This window comes from Hipposideros armiger, unplaced genomic scaffold (genome assembly GCF_001890085.2).
Source record: "Hipposideros armiger isolate ML-2016 unplaced genomic scaffold, ASM189008v1 scaffold_4, whole genome shotgun sequence".
Classification (NCBI taxonomy): domain Eukaryota; kingdom Metazoa; phylum Chordata; class Mammalia; order Chiroptera; family Hipposideridae; genus Hipposideros; species Hipposideros armiger.
This window is the reverse complement of record NW_017731354.1, coordinates 245,653-267,962: the sequence shown is the minus strand read 5'-3', so window position 1 is coordinate 267,962 and position 22,310 is coordinate 245,653. Positions and strand designations below refer to the sequence as shown.

Below are 22,310 nucleotides of genomic sequence, written 5' to 3'. Positions count from 1 at the left end.
ACGCCGCTCATGGACAGGTGTCAGCACTGGGGGTGGGTCGGCCTGACAGGGCAGGAATTCCTCTGCCCCTGACTCTGTGCGGTGTGCATCACCCTGGGCCGCCTGTCTCGTGGGAGGCAGGTGACCTGCTACAGGTGCTGCGGGTCCCCCAGGCCCTGGGAGCCAGCTAGGGGCCTTTGTGGGCTGGGGGCCCTGCCTGAGCTGGGGCAGTCTGTGATCCTGCCTCTCGTCCCCAGCCAGCACCTTGTCCAGGCAGATCTGAAGTGACCAGAAGGGGCATATGAGGGCATCTGCTGACCAGTTAGGCTTCAAGACTAGTCCTGAGTGTTAACCACATTAGAAACACCCAGAGCGTGCCCCCCAAAATACCCCTGGCTCCCAGAGTTCCACTGTCCCACCTCAACTCATTAGTTCTTTTATCCCCTCACCCACCTCGAGGCAGAAACACACAGGCCTTTCCGGAGGATGGTCTGGGGGTCCTGGTAACCCGGCAGAGCCCACTGTAGCGTGGAGCCCCATCTCGGGGTGCAGGCACATTCCCCAGGCGGACATGACACCCTCCTGGCCCGTCTCCCCTGTTAGGACCCACATCAGCACCTTCCAAGGCCAGCACACAAGCAGCCTGAGGGCTCAGGTGTGGGGAGCAGTGGAGGGCACAGCCGGAGCTGTGGCTAGTCACCAGGCAGTTACAAGTGACGGGGAGCCAGGCTGAGACCGGCCCTCAGTGCACGCTGGTGGTTTCCAGGGTTCACGGAGGGTGTGGACACGGCTTGCGGTACGTGCGAAAACAGCTCACACCCTCAGGTCCACGTCGATGTAAATAACGGAATGAGAAGTAGGGGGCAGAGCAGAACTGCAGATACAAAACCACCACCGTTGTTCCCAGAAGACGCGATGGCACGAGTCAAGGGCGTCACATGACATCTGCATGTTTGCAATCTTCAAATTTCTCCCCACAAGACACTCAATAGAGAGAGATGTAACTTTTGGGGGCGCAGTCTGGACACTACCTGTCCCAGGTAAGTGACAAGGTGGTGACGTGCTGAGACACTGAGGACACTATGCCACTTCTGTGGGATTTCCGCCAACGGCTGGGACCTCAATGTTGTCACATGAAAACGTCACACCAATCCTAGTGGAGGGGCAGCCTGCAGAGGAACTGGCCAGCGCACTCCGAGAGCACCCAGGTCATGAAGACCAAAGAAACAGGAGGGACATCCCAGATGGGGGTGCAGGTGTGACAAGTTCATAATATTGGGTGGTTTCCTCATAGCCGGGGATGGATGGTGGAGCAGGAAGTGGTCCACACGAGTACAAACTATGGACTGCACAACTTTTATGAAGTTTAAAATTATTTCAAGGTAAAAACTTAAAAAGAAAATTAAAATTCCGGGTTCTGACTCCATTTGTCTGGGTGGGGCCTTGCACCACCCCGCCTGTCCTCCTCCAGGGTCCCCCAGGCTCCTGAGTGGGGAGCTGGATGGTCAGAGGGTCCCACCTGTGACTCCCCCAACCCCAAGGCCACCAAAGCAAACCTGGAGAAATTTCTCAGGGATCAATCTGTTTACTTACAACAGCATTTTAGGAAAAGGGCAAACACACCCAGTGCCTTTGATGAACAGCAGCCTGGCCCCCACACCGGGGACCAGGACACCAACCCCCAGCACGTGGGCGTCCCGAGGGTCCAGGCCAGGGAGTAAGGCCAGACAGCGCCCCAGCCCCACTCCCGCCTAGGCTGCCGCCCCCCACAATTATTGCACAGAACACCCACGGGCTCCCAAGCCCAGGAAGAACCAAACACAAAAGTCCAGGTAAGGTGTCCAGCGCTCTGTTCCAAGTGCCGTCGGTGTAAGGACAGACGGAACAGCCAGTGCCGGGGAAGGGCCGGTCCAGGCAGTCAGCAGTCCAGAGCTGGCCCTGGTCAGCACAACCACGCAGCTCCCACCAGCTCATGCCAGGAGGGGGCTCAGACCCAACACTCCCCACCTGCTGCCTGTTCCTATTTTGGCAAAATAAAACTTTTAACCCCAAACCCTCAAAACAAAAACAGCTTCAAGAAAACAAAGTAAATGTCAGGAATTGGAAAACAGAAAGTACAGCCTGTGCCTCAGCCATCCCAGGTCTTCAGGACATACTGCTGCTCTCTCCTGGATGCATGGCCGCTGCTGGCCACATCGCGGGCAGCTCTCCTGAGCTCCCGTCAGCCAATCAGGCTTCCAAGGTCACGCAAGGCAGGAGAGGCCAGCCGGGGGAGGCACCCCATAATTACCGTGCCAGGAGACAGTGACACAGGGAACCCCCGAGGACCGTGAGGCTGCCTGCTCTGCGGCTGGGATGGGGCCTTAGCACAGACTGAGTTCCAAGAGTCACACAGCACACACCCAGGGACCCTCCAGAGGTGACAGTGGAGAGAGGACAAGGACCCCCAGGGTGGGCACCCCCACGGGCTGAGCCAGCTGGCAGGAGTGCAGGTCTAGGTTGGAGGGACCACGACCCCACCCCCGAGACGTTCCACAAAGCCCACAGGGGTAGTATTTGCTGGGTGGTCCTGGAGGATGTCCTCCATATCTCCTGGGGCGCTGCCTGAGGCTGCTTCTGTCCACAGGGTGTGGAGACCCTTGCCCAGTGCTGGAGGGTTCCCAGGTGTTGTCTGGCACCAGAGGCCCCATCCCCTCCAGCTGACTGCCAGCAGCACATCTGCCAGCACACGATGTCATCACACTGGCCAGTTCCTGTCAACTCCTCAGAGGGTGAGGGACAGAAGGGAGCTGCAGGTCCTCCAGCTGGTTGGCCCAGTTACAGAAATTACTCGCAAAAGTCAGAAGTCTGTGCAAACTCACCCACCAAAACAAGAGCCCCACCACCCAGCCGAAGAGAAGAGGACGGTTCCCAGGCTGGCAGGTGAGGATGACGGCTGCCGCTGCAGAGTCAGCAGAAAGGCAAGACGCAGCGGGGTCGGGCCTTCCCTCACAGCGCTCCGCGCACACTGTGGTAGCCACTAGTTCCTCAGGGCGGCCAGCCTGCAAACCACCACGCACTCTGAGACAGCCCGAGGGCTGCGCCAAGAGTCCCCTCTGCCACCTGCAGGCCAGTCCTCTCTGCTGGCTTTCAGCTTCCCGGGTGATTCTGAGATGACACCCGTGAGAGGCTGGGGCTGGCCGTAAACTGTTCGTTCTTGTTCGTCACGGTGGGAAGAGCATGCTTCCCTTTCTAAAGCGAGCTGCAGGTGGACGAGGGGCCGGGACCAGTGGTGACAGGGTGACAGAGCCGCCCTCTGTCAGCCCCTGGAGTGTGAGTTGGGGGTTCTGAGTCGGGAGTGTCCTCAGAAGGACACAGCCCCTGGGTGTAAGGACCATGTTACCCACACCCCCAGCCACCTCCCCCTCCCACGTCAGGGCAAGGTGCCCACCTGCGGGACAGCTGGTCCTCCTGGCTGTGCACGGAGCTCTCGCCCAGGGCGGAGGCGCCCTCGGGCAGCTGGCTCAGCTGGTCCAGGACCTCCAGGCCATTCTCCTCCGCGATCTGCATGATGAGACTGTCTACCTGCTCCTGCGGCGTGCTCAGCGTAGTGGCCGAGCTCATGGAGTCCTCCATCACCTGGGGGCGGTTGTGAGCAGTTGGGCCCAGCTCACAGGGCCAGCGAACCCTGCTGCGGCCACCCGTCTGGACCCCCTTTCGAGGGCACTCCTTCTGCACACACTAGCGGCCCTCAAGTACTTGCCAAGCTTCGGGGTGCCGAGCGTTCCCAGCCCCACACAGAGATACCGCCACCTCAGCCCCAGGCCCTCATCCATTAAAGCTGTGTCTGGCCTGGACCCCAGCAAGGACTCAGGGGCCCAGCTCAGAGGACACCTGGTGACGCCGGGGGGACACATGCGGGCCCACACACGGCCACCTACCGACGTGTGCACATCCAGGCTCTGCGTCTGCTGCTCAAACCTGTCCACCACCGCAGACACCTTCTGCAGGTCCATGCTGCCCAGCGCCCTGTCCAGTGCCTTGGTCACCTGCGCCATGTTCTTGGTGACCTGACACGGGAGGGAGCGGGAAGGCAACAGGATTGAGGAAGGAACGGCCCCATTGGGGACAAACTCCGAGCTTTCCCTGAGAACAGGGCTGGGACCGTCCCACCGTAGGTACAGAGCGCCCAGCCAACAAGGCCCAGCCCCGGCCCGGCCGGGCTGCACTCAGGCCCCCTCCTGGCAGGCCCCTGGGAGATGCCGTCAGCTGAAGGACGGGTCGGAGCCACCGTGGGTCTTGGGCCCGCATTTGCTGTGTGGAGCGAGTCCCACCACAGCCCCGAGGGGTGTGGTGTGACCCCCCGCCCCAGCCCCGCCTCACCGCAGCAGCCTGGCCGAGACTCACCCCCTTCATGGTCATGGCCGTCTGCACCTTGGAGGCCACCGCATCCACACGGGACGCCATGCGCAACCAGCTCACGCCTTCGTTTTTCTTGCGGATGGCGTTCTCAGCGTACACGCGGGCACACTCCACATTCTTCTGCTGAAGGGCCTGGAATTCCGGGAGAGGCCAGCTGGGAGGGCGCTGCCCTGCTCAGAGGCCGGGGCCAGCCCCTCCTGGGCATCTGCCTGTATGCCCCCTTCACAACCCTCTGCAGGTACTGTCATCAGAAGCGACCATGTGTTTCATGAAAACGCAGATGGGACCCAGGGTGTGCGGGGCAGGGCCCACAGGCCAGCCCACAGCATGGCTTAGGCAGAGCCCTGGAAAACACGGCCACCATCCTGGCCTCTCACACCACCACCCACACCCCGGAGGGGACGCTGCCGACTGCATAGGGACCACAGCTGCGGCTGAAGATGGGACTCAGCCCCACGCTGGGCTGTCCAGCTGCCCTTCTGCCCCGGGAGCCATAGTTCGTGAGAGGTCACCAAATCCAACACCCCCACCCAGCAGCTGTACCAGACAGCGCCCCCGAGAGCAGCAGGCCCCTCCCTGGAAAGGCCTAGGCACGGGGACCGGGGAGCCTCCAGCTTCACAGGGAAGACAGAGCTGAGGGTGCCGCGTCAGGTTAGTGAGGAGGGCGGGGTCAGAACACTGGGAACCAAGCGTGGCCAATCAGAGGCGAGCACAGGCGGTACATGGTCCCGATCAGCGGCCTGGGGGCGGGGCCTGGGGGCCAGCGCGACCCTCCAGGATGGGTCCACGCCGAAGCAGCCGTCTCACCTTCTTCACCTTGGCCTGCTCTGCCTTTGAGTCCTTCTCAGCTTTCTTGGCCAGTTTCTCCAGCTGCTTCGCTGTGAACTGAGCAGAGGCGGGAGGCTGGGTCAGACATGCACCCGGCCAAAGTGCACATCCCGCCACGTCTCTCCGATACACAGAGCTGCCGGGCAGCTCCCACCGCCTGTCCACAAAGTCCACTCCTTGGCAGATGCCCTGGGGCCCGCCAGCCAGGGGACGCAGTAGCAGCGACCCTCTGGCATGACCTCGCACACCGCAGCCGTCTCCTGCCTCAACAATGTCCACATAGCACCTCCCTCTTGGAGAGCCCCACCCCAGCACTGGTCACAGTGGCCTCCACAGCCCCCCAGAACAGGCCTCACTTGACGGGGAAGCCAGCAGGGGAGCATGCTCCGGTGACCCAAGTCAATAAGCGAGCTCCCCTAGGCCCAGACTCCTGACTCCGGCCCTGCTGGCAGTGTCGCCTCAGCCTGCAACACCCACCGCACCCCCTTCCGACAGCCCCCTAGATCCCCACACACTGGGCACTGGTACTTTCTGTCATAGAGAAAGGCCTTCTTGTCTACCTCACACTCCTGTGTTCCTTAAGGGAAAAAGCCACATTTTCGTGTCCTAGGAATCCAGTCCTGACCACCTAGGATGGCAGGACCCCCATCACGTGCTTGCGAACAAAGTGCTCATGGCCTCCGACGCTCCCTGCCCTTCCTCTCCAGGCAAAGCCAGGCTGATGAGCACATCGGTGGCTTGGCCCAGCACTCCTGCCCAGGCCCACAGAACCACCAGCTAACCCGAGGGCACGCGTGGGGTTCATTAGGAAGCACAGAGCCACCCGACAGGAGGGGCACTCAGGTGCCACAACACCCCCTTCAGCGATTTCAAAGGACTCGAGGCGACAGTTTTAAATGCCTAATGGAACATCAGGGGGCACCGAACACCTCAGTTGTCTTCCTTAAAGAGAACACAGCCGCTCTGTCATGGATGAGCCCAAATGACCTGGTTCTGCTCAGCCTGAGACGAGAAAGAATTAGCACGCCATCTAGCCAACTCAGTAATCCCCTCTGTCATCATTCTGACTGAGCACTGTGCAGAGGTCACCCAATTTATAATCTGTCCCTCTGAGTGTGACTTACACCATTGTCCCCATTCGCTGACCACAAAGACAAGGTTGGGGTGAAGGGTCATTCAGTACATACCTTCAACTGGAACAGGGTATCTGCAAAGAGAGAAGGTGGTTTGAGGGTTTCAAGAAATGTGACAAGCGCACTTCTAACAGGCAGATGGGGTCACGAAGACCCTTCTAGAAATGCACAGCTGCTACAGAATACAGGCAGACAGCACTGACCAAGGCCTTCGGGAAGACACACAGGCACACAGGGCCCGGGCAACCGCAGGGCCTCCCGAACCTGCGATCCCTCACAGGTGACACCAGGATGGCACTAGGTGACCAGGCAAATGAGGTCATGGATGTGGCATGTGGCCCACAGTGAAAAGTCAAGATGGTGGTTTGTAATTAATGCAACTTTACAAAGGACCCTTGGGGTTCTCTCCCAACCTCACGGGGCTCAGTGCTTGCCAGTCTACTTTTTATATGCTTTTCCCCAAAAACAAACGGATAAAAATAGCAGGGAGATGATGACTCTCATGCCGTCAGAGACCACCGTCCACGCAGCTGACATTTCTGAGCCATCGAGTCCGGCTGCGGTGCCTCCAGGGACACGCTGAGGAGCTGGAGACCTGAGACGTCTGCACCCGCTACTCAGTCACCAAAGCTCAAGAGTCCCCTTAAACCTACGTCAACTCATTCCATTTCTAAATCTGGGAGCCTCCTGGCGGGGTGCACCACCGGGGTCAGAGGAGGGGATGCGCATGCTCCCAGGTGCAGACCCCCGCGCCCAGCTTTTTACATGTCACTAAGCGATTTTCAAGGCCTCTGCATCACAGCAGCCGTTAGACACCGCAGCACCTGTGGGCGGCTTCCCTCCATCACCGACTCTACGTGCTCTTTGGTGCCCTGAGCACGGCGCGGGCCGGCGGGCAGGGCTGGCGCGCCTGCACCGGCTCCCCGCCACCGGCTCCCCGCCCGCCCCACCCGCACCACGAGGGCGTCGGCTCCCGCCTCCGAGAGCTGCTGTGCGGCGGGCCTGGCGCCGAGCAGCGCCTGCCCGGGGTTCTGGGGCGGCGGGGCGACCGTTTCCTTTTCCGGTGCCCTGTGCGCTGACACCCCAAATGCCGACGTCTCTCGCGGGCACCGGAGACTGGGCGAGTGCGGGGGGTGGAGGGTGTCGGACGCTCAGAAGGGCCGGGAAGGGCCGGGGAGCCGGGGGTCGGGGGCCGGGGTCGCGGCCGGGGCGCCCGCCTGAGCCCCGCCCGCGCCCCGCCCGCGCCCCGCACAACGGCGGCCTCTTACCGTCCATGGCCGGTCCGGAAGCGGCGGCGCTCGTACAGGCGGACGGACGGGATCTTCAGGCGACGTCGATCGCCCCGACTAGCTCTGCCGGGCGGCAACTTCCGGGTGCCCCCACTTCCGGCGGCGGGTCCTCTCGCGAGAGGACGGCGACCGGGCCCGCGAGCGGCGGCGTTGCCGTGGCGACAGCGCGCGACGCGGGCCTCTGTGAGGCGGTCGGGCTGCGCCGGCCCGCCCATGGGCCTCAGCGGGAGCAGACACAAGCCCGGGGAAGGTAAAGGGCCGGGGTGCTGGGCGTCGCGCCCCTGCCCGCCCCTCTGAGGACCGTGCCTCGGGGAGCCGCATCCGTGGAATACCCACGGGTAGGGAAACGGGGTGACCCAGGCCTTTCAAGCTGTCTTATTTCATGCTGGACCAAAGCAGGAAAGTAAAGAAGGACGTCCTAGATCTGGTCAGATCTGGTCTAATTAATTATTCATATATTCCAGGTGAGGAGCAAAAGACGGGGTGCACCCGTTCGGTTCCAAAGCCTAAGGGGAGGTCGATGGACAGGCACCCCCAAGAGTCTGAGAGGCCTCCAGACGCTGAGCCTGCAGACGGCTCCTCTCCTCAGCAAGGGGCAGCCGAGCAGCGGCGGCTTTCCTGCGAAGGGCAAGGTAGGGCCGCAGCCTCAGGAGTGGGGATGGGGAAGCAGGCGTCGCCGCGAGGGCACAGGGCGCATGCCCGCATAGCCGAAGGGCTTTAGGATCTTTATGTAGGAGGTAGAGACCAGAATTCCGGGTGGAAAATGTACAGCGAGTTCAGCAAAGGTCCAGGTGAGGCGCGTAATGATAGGTGCACACCGCGGAGTCGAAGGGCCTAGTGGTGCCAGACACAGGGCACACGCGCGTCTGTCCCAGACAGTGGACGACGCCTTTGACACCACTGTTGTCCCTTCCACATCCTGAGACTGGCACAGAAGCTTGGAAGAAAGGCTGCTCCAGTCTGGAGAACAATCATGCGTGAGAAGGGACAGGGGAGCTCTCTGCCAGGGCACAGGGATCAAGGAGGGAACAGAACGACCGGGGGACAAAGGGGGACAGTTTGACAAATGTATTCACTTCCTAACAGCCCAGTGTGGCCAGAACTGTCCCTGGGTCAGGGGGATGAGGCCACAGAAGCAGCCAGAATATGAAGTCTTTTATCAGTTCAACCATGTGGATTGTGGAAATGAAACTTAATTAAAACAAGGGAGAGGTGATGGGGTTTGTCCCTTGGAAAAATCTTTCTGTCTCCACCATAGAGGACATTTGGGCCAGGAGACCTGTCTTAGGCCCGTTGCTGTTCAGTAGGAACTAAAAAGGATCCAGGAGCTAGAAGCCGTGGGACCTGCCAATGAGACGTGGGGAGACAGGAGAGCCAAGAGGGTGCATTTTGGGGACCATGAGACTGAGTAGTTGGTGGGTGGGGCAGGGGAGGCAAAAGGAATAGTGGCCTGGCGGGAAGAGAGGAGCTGGGCACGGGCGGGCCCAGAGCGAGGCGTCCGGACAGTCCCTAAGGGCAGGAAGCAGTTTGCAGTGAGGCGTGGGGCTTGGGAGCGAATCCTGGACTTCAGACCCACTTTAGAGCCCTCGCGTGCGGTGGAAGGCCACAGGAAGGACCAGAGTCCTGGGGAGGAGCCTTGGAGAATGGTACCTGTCTGTCAGGAGGCTTTTGGGTGCAAGTCACAGAAAAGCCAACCAGAAGTGGCTTTACTGTCAAGGGTTCGATGTTGGCCAAATAAAGGGTGTGCGTGCGCCTACACTTCACCACCTCCAGGTGTCACTGCAGCCAGGACTGTGCCTAGTCCCTGCGAGGCGCTTCTTGCTCTGTATCAGCAAGGAGAGCCTTTCCCCAGTGGACTTGCCTGCCCAGCCTCTCCAGGATGCATCAACTGCCAGTTCTAAGGCTGGGCCTCTCCCAGCAAGGGGAGGTGTGGGCGGGGGACGGCGTGCTGCAAAGGTACCCACAGTGTCTGTCGCACCCTCATTTCAGAGGGGTGGAGAGAAGACGGGTATAGAGGGCAGAGAGCAAGAGTGAAGATGGAGTTTCTAGAAAGAAGGTGAAGGGCCGGCCGAGTGGCGCATTGGTTAAGAGCTGGCTTGGGACGCCAGCCCTGAGCAGCAGGGCCCCGGTTTGGATCCCACATGAGGGCCAGTGACGCTGTGCCCTCTACAGCTAAGATGGTGAACAACAGCTCGACCTGGAGCTGGGCTGCCGTGAGTCATCGGTGACGGCGTAGGCTGCAGTGAAACTGCAGTGGGCTGCCATGAGCTACCGTGAGTGGCCGGCAGCTGGCATGAGCAGCCAAGAGCTGCTGTGAGCAGCCGACCTCCGACTGATCTGCCTCACCCGGGAAGAGCACAATGATAATACCAACATCGGCCAGTGAAGCGACGTCCTCCACAACTAGACTGAAGAACAAAAGGACAGCAACTTGTCTGGTCCCCTTCCCCGATTCCCCAACGCTGTTCCCCTCCCCCAATTCCCCAGTAAAATCTTAAAAAGAAAAGAGAAAGAAAGAAAGAAAGAAAGGTGAAGAGTGGTTTCTCCATATAATGGAGCATCTTAGACATAAACAGTGACAAGCTACTGACACATGCGGCACCGTGAAGGAACCTCCAAAGCGTGATACTGAGTGAAAAGAAGCCATGTGTAAAGACCACATAGATGATATTCCATTTATAGAAAGTGTCCAGAAAAGGCAAATTTATATAGCGAGAAGCCTGGGCTAAGGGTGGGAATGGGGACTGGCCACAAGTGGGCACAAGAGGCCTTTGAGGATGATGAGTAGTTGCTAAAACTGGCTCGATGGTCGCCCACCCCTGAAAGTTCATTAAAAATCATGGAACCATATGCTTTAAACAGGTGAATTTCATGGTATGTAAATTATACCGCAATAAAGCTATTTAAAAAGAAAGGGGTAGGGGCCGGCCGAGTGGCGCATTGGGTAAGAACTGGCTTGGGATGCCAGAGGACCCCGGTTCGGATCCCACATAGGAGGGCCAGTGACACTGCCCTCTACAGCTAAGATGCTGAACAACAGCTCAACCTGGAGCTGGGCTGCTGTGAGTCACTAGCGATGGCATAGGCTGCAGCCCCTGTTGCAGTGGGTTGCCATGGGCTACCGTATGTAGCCAGCAGCCAGCGTGAGCGGCCAGCAGCCGCAGTGAGCGGCCGTCCAGAAGCCGGCGACTGATCTGCCTCGCCCGGGAAGAGCGCAATGATGGTGCCAACTTGGGCCAGTGAAGCAATGTCCTCCACAACTAGACTGAAGAACAAAAGGGACAGCAACTTGTCTGTTCCCCTTCCCCCAATTCCCCAGCACTGTTCCCATCCCCCAATTCCCCAATAAAAATCTTAAAAAAAAAAAAAGAAAGAAAGGGGCAGGGGGTGTCCCGGTGGCTCAGTCAGAGCATGCACTCTGAGCAACAGGGTTGCTGGTTCGATTCCCACATGGGCCAATGAGCTGCGCCCTCCACAACTAGATTGACGACAACGACTTGAGCTGAGCTGCCAGTGGGCGGCTCCAGTTCCATTCCCACATGGGATGGTGGGTTGTGCCCCCCACAGCTAGATTGAAAACAGCAACTGGACTTGGAGCGGAGCTGCATCCTCCACAACTAGATTGAAGGACAACTTGACTTGGAGCTGATGGGTCCTGGAAATAAACACATTGTTCTCCAATAAAGTTAAAAAAAAGTATTATTTAAAAAAAAGAAAGAGGGGGGACTCCTTGAGAGTGTTAAATGTTGCACAGGGTGGGTGACCCGGAAAAGGCTCCACAGGATCAGTGAGGAGCTGGTCTCAGGGACAACAACTTGGCTGTTCCCCTTCCCCAATTCTCCAATAAAATCTTTTTAAAAAAAACCCCAAAACAGTTGACTTGGAGCTGATGGGTCCTGGAAGAAACACTGTTCCCCAATAAAGTTAAAAAAAAATACACGGATTCTTGTCTCTTAGAGCTGCACCTAGATTATTTCAGTGTAAATGGGATGAGTGGAGACAGTGCCTGAGGTTTGCGGCAAAGTCAAGGCATCTGTGTGTGGCTGATGGTACTTCCCAAAGACAGCACAACTCCTCCCTTCCTATGTGTCCTACAGTGTGTCCCTGACACTCCTTCCACCCGGGGGCTGGTCTGTGTTCCCTCCTTAATCTCTGCAGGATTGACATTCTCTTGTAACCAATAGAATGTGGCGGAAGTGACTTCTGAGGCTGGCCCATGACAGGCAATGCAGTCCCGCCTTGCTCACTGGAGCCCTGTTCTGTCCCTTGGTGGAGGTGTCCCGGTCTCCTTCCAGCCCAGGGGCCAGCCTTGTGAGTGGGCAAGCCTTCAGATGGTCCAGCCCCAGCTGGGCCTCCACACACCACACAGAAGCAGCATTGGTTACCAGCTCTGTGAGTGGCCGTCATGCGTGTCCTGCACGTCCAGCCCAGTTGAGCCTTCAGATGATGAGCTCCAGAGATTGGACTGCATCACCTGGGAACCCACAGGTGACAACTACCCAGTCGAACCTGTCCTGACTCCTGACCCATGAAGCTCTGCGGAAATAAAATGGCGGCTGCAGGCTGCTGAGGTGACGTTCGACCGTGAGTTTATAACTAGCAGCCGTGGGATGGCACTTATTGTACTTCTCTTGTTACTTCTATATATGCTTAAAATTTTGCATTACAAAATCTACAAACATCACACGTTATAGAGATTAACATACCACATATTTGCAATCAACCAAATCCAAAATACTGGAAATCTACCGAAAAAATGACCCCAATTTTTCGACAAATAAATAACATAGGGAAAAAAGTGGGTGTTTTAGTGGTTCCGTCTGCTTAACAAAATACCATAGGCTGGGTGGGTGACACATGTCCTCTAACTGGAGGCTGGGCAGTCCCATGGTCTGGGGGCCACTGGGTCGGTTCCTGTGAGGCACCCTCCCTGGTCTGCAGGCAGCCATCTGTTTGCTGTGGCCAGAGAAAGAGGGCTCTGGTCTCCTTTTATGAGGCACTAATCCATCGTGGGGGCGCTGCTGGCATGACTTCATTTAAACTTAACCTCCCAAAGGCTCCACCTTCAATTACAATCACATTGGGGTTTGGCCCTCACATAGGAATTTGGGGGACACAGACATCAGACCGTAGCAGGGAAGACTGTTATAAAGAGACTTGAGAGGCCTATAAGCCAAATGCAGCGTGTGGACCGGGGCCGCGTCGATGAGATAATCAAATTGGGTGTTAGATGATAAAGAATGAATGGTAATTTTCTTTGATATGACAATGCCACTGTGCTTATGCTTTAAAAGTCTTTCTCTGATCACGATATATACTGCATTATTTATGAACAAAATTATATGTCTGGAATTTGCTTGAAAACACTCAGGAAAAACAACAGGAAGAATGACAAAACAAGGTGACAAAATGTTGATTGAAGCTGCAGGATGCATATATGAGTGCTCATACTATTGTTTTATGTGTGTCTAACTATTTCCCTAAGATACCTTTTGAATGCTTAATTGCAAGAAATTTTTGAAAAAGAACAGAAACTTAAGGAGCATTTATCAGCTATTAGAAAATATGCCGAGTGAAAAAAGACTCAGGTTCTTCCCTGTAAAACATAGGTCAAAAGAGGGACCTATTTCAGAAGCTTGCCGTTGATTGTGGGTCGTCACTCACTGTCATTACTCTAGGTTCAGTGTTCCATGTGGCTGAGCCCATGTGGTGTTCAGTGGGGAGCAGGGCTCGCTGCAAAGCAGCAGGACCAGTAGGAGCCGTTTGGGAATAAGTATGTGATGCTGTGAGTATTCTATTTAAGCACCACGTGTGCAGAGACAGCTTTTTGTGCTTTAAGAGGCCTGAAGAGACGAGACGTGCCTCCAACTTGTCACCCCCAGGGCGCAGGCCATGAAGGAACTTGTGCTTTTGTATTTTGGAACATTTGACAAACTCAGCATCTCACCACTTGTGCGCATTCCTTTAAGAAAATGTGGCCAACGTGAGCGGTGCCGTCCCTATGGCATTCTGGCCCGAGGGCTGCACACACAGCTCTGACTCCCCGGCAGCTGGGCAGACCTGCCTTTGCGCTCCTCCCTGCGTGCTGCCTGAGCCTTCAGGCAGCTGTCTCCCCACATGGCTGGCACAAGTGGCTCCTGCCCTTCTTCCCAGAAAGAGGGAGTCTACTGTATGCTTCGGAGTGCTCACGTATGGTTTGGACTGCTTTCAACCTCACCCATTTCTGTTTCTGGAATCACTAATCTAATCCCTGTGCTGTGGCCCAACACAGACGTCTGCTTTACGGCAGAGCTCCTGCAGACTCACTCAATGCCTGGGTGTTTTCTTCCTTCTAGAGAAACCTGATGCAAAGGTAAAGTCGAGCAAGAAGAAAGTTGCCGTTCCACAGATTGTCATCACCAGAGCCTCAGACGAGACTCTTAGCAGCCACAGTTCCATCAGAAGCGAGGAGCAGAGAAACATTGAGGAGCGGGCTGAATGGGGCCCCTACTCCCGACACAGGAACCCCAGTACAGTAGATGCCTATTATTTACAGACCAAAGAATAAACGACCACTCCGAGTAGCTGTCTTGGTTCACTGTGCTCTGAGCCTCAGTCATGAGGGCAAACGGGCGCCCTGCACTGTGGGAAGCTGCAGGTACCCCATCAGGAAACAAGGTCCCCCCAGTGACCAAGTTGGTCTCACCACACCCCAGAGCTGCTGGCAGCTTGGCCGAGAGCAAGAGTGACTCTTAGCTGAATTTGAATGAATAAATTAGGATCCCCCTGTTGGAACTAGCTGGCTGAGCGGACGGCAGGCGGCATCTCGCCGACTCTCAGGGATTCGCCTCCGGAGCAGCGTGCGGTGAGTCCTGGGCGGCTGTAGTGAATGAGATGTCCCCCACTCTTGGAACAAAGGTGGGACTCTGAGGACTACAGTTTCAGGTGTCACGTTCCAGAACAGGGAAGTGCACAGTCACCGCCGAGGGCCCAAAGGCTCCTGGCCTGACCATAACCTGAAACGGTATCAGAGTCCAAAAGGAGAATGGGAGGACAGCCATGGCACTTCCAACTCTGGAAGTGGCCTTGTCAGCGCTGTCGCAGGAAGAGGGGCGTTTAGCTGACAACTTCCCATGTTTCTTGCTGTGAATAAGCATTCCCTATGGTGAAGGGCCATCCAAGGGACCCCCCTCAACTGTCCCACCCTCACCAGCATGCTCAGGTCAGGCTGGAAAGAGTGCCCTGCCCTTGCTGGTCCCACACGTTTAGTCCGGTGACAGTATGTTAGCTCCCTTAGTTCCAGGATGCTCAGCTGGCTTTACACACGGTCTCTATGTCACTATCAGTGAGAATTATATTCTTTTAGTATTAAACAGTATAATTAGTTTCGGTATAACCCAGAAAGAAGAATAAATCTCGTACTGACATTGTATACTAACATATTATTAGCATCATTATATTTATTCAATACATTTATTGATGCATTCTGACAGCCACAACCAAATGTTTATACAGAAAAATCAAGCCCAGGACTGGCTGAGTGGCGCGTTGGTTAAGAGTTGGCTTGGGACGCCAGCTCTGAGCAAGGCCCAGGTCAGATCCCACATGAGGGCCGGTGACGCTGTGCCCTCTACAGCTAAGATGTTGAACAACAGCCCGGCCTGGAGCTGGGCTGCCGTGAGGTGACAGCGTAGGCTGTAGCCCCTGCTGCAGTGGGCTGCCGTGACCTACCGTGAGCAGCCGTCCAATGGCCGGCGAGCGACTGCCTCACCCGGGAAGAGCACAGTGATAATACCAACATGGGCCAGTGAAGCGACGTCCTCTAGACTGAGGAACAAAAGGACAGCAACTTGTCTGTTCCCGGTCCCCGATTCCCCAACGCTGTTCCCTCCTCCCATTCCCCAATAAAATCTTTAAAAAAAAAAAAATCAAGCCCATACAAATGTGGATTTGACCCTACAGGGTCCGCACGCCTACCCTTCACAAAATTTCTAGTAGCCATTACATTTCTATTATTTGACCTAGAAATTGGCCCCCTCCTACTCCTGCCCTGAGCATCTCGAATAATCTAAAAACCGTATTTACCATGGCACATAAGCTTAGCTTATCAATGAATTCAAAAAGGCTACAATGAACTGATGGTCCCCAGATGGGAAGGGGTTGGAGGCAAGAGTAAGGGATTAAGTACAAATTGTCAGTTAAAAAATGGTCACGAGGATGTAAAGTGCAGTACAGGGAATAGTGTCAATCATATTGTTAAAAATGTGGATGGTGCCAGGTGAGTGCTAGGCTTAACCAGGGGATTACTTTGTAAGATGTGTAAATATCTCACCACCATGCTGTACCTGACACTAACTCTTGTATAATATTGAATGTCAACTGTAGTTGAAAAATAAGATTTTAAAAGCTAGAATGAACTGAATATAGTTAGTTTAAATGAAAACAAATTATTCTGAGTCATTAAATTATGATTAAGTTCATAATTATCGAATGCCCCTAACTTATGTTATCATTTTAGCATTTCCGGTCCAGGCCCCTGGGCAGGTCTGTCCTGGCACGCTACGTAAAGCTGCACCCCTCCAACAACACGTCGCGCTCAGCGCCCTAATTTTTCTGCTTGGCACGCATAACTCATGCCCTATATTTTACTGACCTGTTTGCCTGCCTCCAGCTAAAGGTAGGATCCACGAGGGCTGAGCCTCTCAGGACCGAGCACACAGTGGGTGCTCAACACGCATGTGTCAGGTGACTCTTTGATCCCACAGCACGTCTATCGCCACGTGGGGTCAAGTCTTTCTATCCTCGCCTCTAAGCCCGCCCAGTGCTCTGCATCCCCGTCGGCCCTGCCCAAGCCCCTTCTCTCGGTGGCTCCAAGTCGCCCTCTGGTGCTCCAGCGGAGAGCTTTAAAGCGCAGCTCCCGCGGCCCCTCCTCCGGCGGCCGTTACTCAGCGCCCCATCCCGGATAAATGCCGCGTTTCAGATAAAATACGGCTAGAACCTCAGCAGTCGCAGCGGACCGTCGGTGCTGAGGTCCTCCGCGGTCTTCGGTTCCCTCGGTAACCGTTGCCAACAAGGGAACGCCCCGGATGTAGACAACACGCCTGCGCTGAGGCATCCCGCCTGCGCCTGCGCACACTGGAAGCGGCCGCCGCGCTCGGCATGGGGGAGCCGGAGCCTGCTTCGGAGCAGATCCGTCTGAAGTGCATCCGTAAGGAAGGCTTCTTCACGGTGCCTCCGGAACACAGGGTGCGATGAGGGGGTCGCTGGGGTGGTTCCGCAACACACTGGGGTCCTCAGTGTCGCGCTAAAGCGCCGAGGTTTCCGGCACGGGCGGGAACGCCGGTCCCAGAGTTCCTAGCGGCAGGCGCGGAAGTCGGCGGCAGTCGCCGGAGCGAGGGCCGGTGTGTGGGCTTTGCTGTGTCGCGCTCGCCTAAAGGGACGAGCCGGCTCTCGAGCCGCCGGCCCCTGGGGAAGAGCAGGTTTCGGGATCCAACGCGGGCGTCTCCTGGTTTTGCGCACGGGACGGGCTCTGCAGGCTGAGCCGGGAGCACCGTGTGTCGGAGAATTGACCCGTGGGAAGCCTTAGAGGCGTGGTCTCCCACTGGGCTCTGAATGGATCGGGCGGGGCCCCACCGGTGACCCGGCAGCTTCCGTTTACGCCGTGCTCTGTGCGGGCCTCTGCCTGTGTCACTGGCATTGAGTCCTTTCAGAGACCCGCTGCCGCAGGTACCATTGCGGCTCCCTTTGTAGAGATGAGGAAGGTGAAGCTTAGGGACGTTGAGGGACTTAACCAAGGTAGACAGCTCGTGTAGGCACAGGTTTGAACCCTGGCGGCTGGATTGTGTTTTAACTGCTTGGTGGTGCTCTGAAAGGCCAAGTGACGTATCCAGGAAGGATCACTGACTGGCTGGCTGAGTGAGTGCCAGGTGCTCACCCTCACGAGGACAGAGCAAACTGCACAATAGTAGGTGCTTCAAGACAAAACTCAGCATTTCAGAGAAAGAATTGTTTTCACCTCGGGGCCAGGAGGAACTTGTGGCATTTCTGCTGGGCCAGGAAATGTGACTAGGAGTTGGACATGCAGAATGAGGGGGCACGGCATGCCAGCTTTAGGGAGCGGCAGGAGCAAAGTCACTGAGACGACGACGTGAGGGTGAACTAGGTGGGTTTGGGAGGTTGAGGTGAGGTCATGGAAGGGCTTTAGTCCGGGCCGGATGAGTCTGACTTGGTGTCCCAGGTGCTGGGAAGGAATGAGGTGGAGGGGAAGGGTTGGTAAGAGACTAGAGGCAGAGAGGCCAGAGGGGCTGTTAGAATTCGAACCTTGCTACATGTGCTTCTTAGACCCAAGGAGAACTCATTCAGTCTACGAATGCACCACATTATGAAGGTATATTGGGGTACAAGCTCTCTACTAGGATGGAGACCCCAAAATACAGTGCCAGAAGTACAGGACTATTTCTCTCCTGATGTTCCAGAGAGAGGCAGCTATTTTCCATAAGGTGGGCCAGGCTCTCAGATTATCTGTCTTGTTGCTCCACCTGTACCTTATCCAAATCTCAGCCTGCCTGAAGTGGGCAGCAACCAGCTCCCTTCGATCAGGAAGTCATGCTGGTCCCGTCCACTCACATCCCATTGGACAGAATTTAGTCACATAGCTGCAAGGGAAGCTAGAAAGTATGGCCACAGCTGTGTGGCTGCATGCCACTAGGCAGTGTTTCATAACTCGAAGAAGTAACATCTGGATGTTGGGGACAGTTAGTCTCTGCATAGAAACATTTCCGCTGTGTTTGGTAGATACTTCATGAAGATCTTTAAGCTTTTTCTATCTCCAAAGCATAACAGACCAGTGCTGCTCAGTAGACTTTCTGTGATGGTGGAAATGTTCTGTTTTCTGAATCATTCCAGTATGGTTACCATGAGCCACATGGGGCCTTACTTTTTTAGACAGCATACATCCGGACCATGAGATTGCAAGGGGGTGGCTAGGCCATCTTTTGGTACTATATTCAAAGTGCCTGGCCCAGTGTCATCCCCTTTACTCATCTGAAAAGCCCAAGTGTATGAGTGGGCTCCTTGGTTCAAAGTGAAATGTCCCTTTTCAGTCCGTCAGCTGCCAAATCCCCACACTGCCAGCACCTCTCTCTTTCAGCTGGGACGCTGCCGGAGCGTGAAGGAGTTTGAGAAGCTGAACCGCATCGGGGAGGGCACCTATGGCATCGTGTGTGAGTGGCCGAGATGGGAGGCCTGGTGCCTGGGAACATCCCGCAGCAGCTGTGTCAGGGCTGGCAGGAGGCCACCACCCCTGCTCTCTACCAGGGCAAAAGTTGTCGGAGTGAATAATCTGCCCGGGTAACTGAGCATCAGGTGGCTAACGTGTACCCGTGCATGGCCGTGACTTCCAAAAGCAGCCAGAGCCACAGCTGCAGTACGGGTGATTGCGGCCTGCCCCTCCTGCACAGTCTGGAAGCTGCACAAATCAGCACGACCCTTTGGGGAGTGATCTTTGCACAAAATCAGGGCCTTTTTTCTAGATTAAATGCCTTATAAAGAGTTCCCATCAGGACACAAAACAGTGGTCTGCACACTGTAAGAGGGAAACAGGGAGCTTGTTACGACTAAGCCTCCCTATGCCCAGCTCAGATGACGACTCCCCTGGCGCACTTGTCTAGTGGGCCAGGGTATTGGCTTGCAGAGTGAGGACCGAGTATCACAGGGCATGCAGCTGTCAAAGAAGAAGAAAGGGAGCCCCTAGATTTCAGGAAGAGGCCCCTTGTGGCGCACGGACCTGCGAGTGGAGAGTGGGTTTGCAGTCCGTCACAGATGAGTCTCCCATTCCAGACCGGGCCCGGGACACCCAAACGGATGAGATTGTCGCTCTTAAGAAAGTGCGGATGGACAAGGAGAAGGACGGTGAATGGGGCAGGCACCACTGGGCTCAAAGGAGGAGGGGGTTGCCTGAGGAGGGGACTCTCAGAACTGAGTGCATGCTCCCCTGCCCCTGACAGCGTCTGCGTGGTGGTTAAAGGGAGCTGGTCTCGGGGGGGTCCTCCACCACACTGCAGGCCTCAGCTCCCCTGAGCCCTGGGCCGTTCTCCATCTGTCTCCCTCGTGCTGATGGCCTCATATTTTGTCTCAGGGCCTTCCCTGCCAAGGCCTGGCCAGCAGCCCCCATGTGCTCCGCGCACCCCGTTCCCAGAGCACCTCCCTGGTTGCCTCTGTGGGCAGGGCTCTGCCGTGTTCACTGTGGGCCCGTCATACACAGTGGTCACTACAGAGAGCTGCCTTGCATTGGTTGCAGGAAGGGCTAAAGGTGCTTGTTGGGATGGCCTCAATTCTCCGAGGCAACAGGCAGAGCCGACAGTGGTAGCTGGCTGCAGGGGTCTCTGTCAGCAGGGGTGGGCTTGCTGAGGCCATGTCCGGTTGCAGGGGTCCCCGTCAGCAGCCTTCGAGAGATCACGCTGCTCCTGCGCCTTCGCCATCCCAATATCGTGGAGCTGAAGGAGGTGGTCGTAGGGAACCACCTAGAGAGGTGAGCCATGTGCCCTGGGGCCTGCTGAGCCCACGCTGCCCAGCCCTGACCTGGGAGGAGCTGAGAGGTGGCGTGTGTCTTCCCCTTTTTTCTTCTAGCATCTTCCTGGTGATGGGTTACTGTGAGCAAGACCTGGCCAGCCTGCTGGAGAATATGCCAGCACCCTTCTCTGAGGCTCAGGTGGGAGGGTGGGACCTGGGGCGCCTTCACAGGTTCTTGTGCAGCACACTTGCTCTGGACGGCTGGCCCTGACTGTCCGGCCTCTACACAGGTCAAGTGCATTGTGCTACAGGTGCTCCGCGGCCTCCAGTACCTACACCAGAACTTCATCATCCACAGGTGGGCCTGGTCTCGGGGCATGTGTGCTGGTTCATGACATGGGGGCAGGGTGACCCCCAGTACTGACCCCTGGCTCCCAGTGTCCAGGAGCGGGGCAGGAGCAGACAGCCTCAGCACAAGCGGAGGTCCTCTGACTGCTCCTTCGGGAGGGTCCAGGACCAAGTAATAGCTGCTCTGCCCTCGAGGGAGCTGGTGGTGTGAGTGTGGTCAAGGCTCTGAGAAGTCCTCCATTGGAGAGCCTGCCTGGAGTCTCGTGACACATGCTGGGGAAGGCCGAGACTGGCGGGGTGGAGTGGGGGGCCTTCCCATCTCAGAGCAGGACTCTGCAGGCAGTGGCTCCCTGTGCCCTCGGGCAGCTTTATGGCCCTGGGTGGGGAACACAAACAAGGCTGGAAGTGAGAGCTGGGCTTGGGGCCTGGCTCTGCCACTTCCTGTCCGAGAGCTCTGGTGTCCCAGCTGCTGATTGCCTCACACGACCTGCCCTCCTCGACTGTAAGAGTTCAAACAGGAGATGAGTGTCACTGATGGTGACAATCTGGCTACCCCATGGAGCTCACTTCCTGGGACCGCTGACGTTCTTTCCATCACAGGGACCTGAAGGTGTCCAACCTGCTCATGACCGATAAGGGCTGCGTGAAGACAGGTGGGTGTGGGGAGCTGGCTCTGAGGGGGGTCTCTGCGTGTCACTTTGCGGGGTGGGGTACAAAGCTGTCCTAAGCACCCTGAGGCTAAGAGCTGTTCCCATATGGCACCTTGTTAGCCCTCGCAGGGTGACACTCTCCCTCCCGTCTCTGCCTCTGTCACAGCGGATTTCGGCCTGGCCCGGGCCTATGGCATCCCAGTGAAGCCAATGACCCCCAAGGTGGTCACTCTGTGGTGAGTCCCTCTGGACCAGGTGTGCCTGGTGGGCGGGGTTTGGAGTATCTGAAGCTGCGAAAAGGTCTTGGGGGCCTAGGAGGACTGCACACACCAGTAGAGGCTGGTCTAGGGCGGCCTCCCAACGGCAGGGCTGTCATGGGGGAAGGACCACAGCGAGGCCAGTGGCAAGGCCCTGCCTGCAGCAGCTGGACCCCCAGCCGGGCTCGGAGCCGTCTGGGAGGGGAGGTCACTGCACTGACAAGAGCAAGGCCAGTGGTTCGCAGAGCTTTCTGGGTGATCCTCGCTGTGTTTCAAACGGCAGAGCTGGGTGGAGGTTAGGGGAGGACGTTCAAGTCATGCTTTCCGCCACGTGTCACTCAGCCCCATCTATAAAGTCGGCTGACAGGAGACCCGTGCTGAGGACTCGTCTGCCACACATGGGACGCTGCCGCACACGGCAGCTGGCAGCTGGTATGCTGCCTGTTGTCCAGGCCATCTCAGACTCCCGGGAAGGCTGGTGGCCGTGGGTGGGCTGATGCAGATCTGCTGTGCCCTGTGGAGGCCCAGGCTGGAGGAGAGGAAGTGTGAACATGAGGCGGGGTGCTTCTCTCGGCAGGTACCGAGCCCCCGAACTGCTTCTGGGAACCACCACGCAGACCACCAGCATTGACATGTGGTGAGGGAAGCTGCTGTTCCGGGGTCTCGGGAAGGGCAGGTCACGTGGGAGCTGGCAGGGGCAGGCGAGGGCTTGGCGTCTCTGTCAGCCTCCCAGCTCCCAGCTCGGCCTAAGCCTGGGACCCCAAAAGGAGTGTGAGAATGTAGCTTCCGCCTTCACCGTCCCCTGTCCCCTGGCACTGAGGTCCCCCGGTCCCATGGCCAGTGCATTGTGACCTCCCCTGGCCCCAGCACATGGGAGACTGGGGCTGTGCGCGCCCTCAGCTGGTCACGTGGGAGTGTTGCTCACCAGGTGTGTGG

General features: G+C 57.0%; 3 protein-coding genes across 4 annotated transcripts in view; 2 read left to right on the top strand and 1 right to left on the bottom strand.

The window, feature by feature from the left end:
- Window positions 1–1,398: 1,398 nt before the first annotated feature.
- Window positions 1,399–7,726, bottom strand: CHMP1A (charged multivesicular body protein 1A). The gene is made up of 7 exons (XM_019642535.1): window positions 7,610–7,726; window positions 6,396–6,415; window positions 5,188–5,265; window positions 4,366–4,512; window positions 3,900–4,028; window positions 3,410–3,597; window positions 1,399–3,020 (listed from the first exon to the last, which is right to left on the bottom strand). The coding sequence occupies exons 1-7, from the start codon at window positions 7,614–7,616 to the stop codon at window positions 2,999–3,001; spliced, it is 591 nt and encodes a 196-aa protein (XP_019498080.1). The 5' UTR covers window positions 7,617–7,726; the 3' UTR covers window positions 1,399–2,998.
- On the top strand, window positions 7,724–15,204 carry SPATA33 (spermatogenesis associated 33). 2 transcript variants are annotated; one of them, XM_019642548.1, is made up of 3 exons: window positions 7,728–7,880; window positions 8,095–8,262; window positions 13,966–15,204. In XM_019642548.1, exons 1-3 carry the CDS (start codon window positions 7,844–7,846, stop codon window positions 14,175–14,177), a joined length of 417 nt encoding a protein of 138 aa, XP_019498093.1. In that variant the 5' UTR covers window positions 7,728–7,843; the 3' UTR covers window positions 14,178–15,204. The 2 variants fall into 2 exon arrangements, 1 of the variants encoding a protein (XP_019498093.1); XR_002123988.1 differs by lacking the exon at window positions 13,966–15,204 and having other exon boundaries at window positions 7,724–7,968; window positions 8,095–8,187.
- A 290-nt stretch (window positions 15,205–15,494) lies between these two features.
- Window positions 15,495–22,310, top strand: part of CDK10 (cyclin dependent kinase 10) — an 8,337-nt gene continuing 1,521 nt past the window's right edge. The window contains exons 1-9 of the mRNA XM_019644202.1: window positions 15,495–16,855; window positions 18,759–18,831; window positions 19,448–19,519; window positions 20,036–20,138; window positions 20,237–20,318; window positions 20,410–20,477; window positions 21,068–21,120; window positions 21,284–21,353; window positions 21,952–22,011. Coding sequence (XP_019499747.1) covers window positions 16,769–16,855; window positions 18,759–18,831; window positions 19,448–19,519; window positions 20,036–20,138; window positions 20,237–20,318; window positions 20,410–20,477; window positions 21,068–21,120; window positions 21,284–21,353; window positions 21,952–22,011 — 668 coding nt within the window. The 5' untranslated portion in view covers window positions 15,495–16,768. The remainder of the gene's footprint in view (window positions 16,856–18,758; window positions 18,832–19,447; window positions 19,520–20,035; window positions 20,139–20,236; window positions 20,319–20,409; window positions 20,478–21,067; window positions 21,121–21,283; window positions 21,354–21,951; window positions 22,012–22,310) is intronic.

Bases quoted from the DNA above. Each gene is read 5' to 3' on its own strand.
- CHMP1A (XM_019642535.1), bottom strand. The intron at 4,029-4,365 runs GTGAGTCTCGGC...CTCCCGTGTCAG, and splicing joins CGGCCATGACCATGAAGGGG to GTCACCAAGAACATGGCGCA. The intron at 3,598-3,899 runs GTAGGTGGCCGT...AACCGCCCCCAG, and splicing joins GCCTGGATGTGCACACGTCG to GTGATGGAGGACTCCATGAG.
- SPATA33 (XM_019642548.1), top strand. From the start codon at position 7,844: ATGGGCCTCAGCGGGAGCAGACACAAGCCCGGGGAAG. The intron at 7,881-8,094 runs GTAAAGGGCCGG...CATATATTCCAG, and splicing joins CAGACACAAGCCCGGGGAAG to GTGAGGAGCAAAAGACGGGG. The intron at 8,263-13,965 runs GTAGGGCCGCAG...TCTTCCTTCTAG, and splicing joins GCTTTCCTGCGAAGGGCAAG to AGAAACCTGATGCAAAGGTA.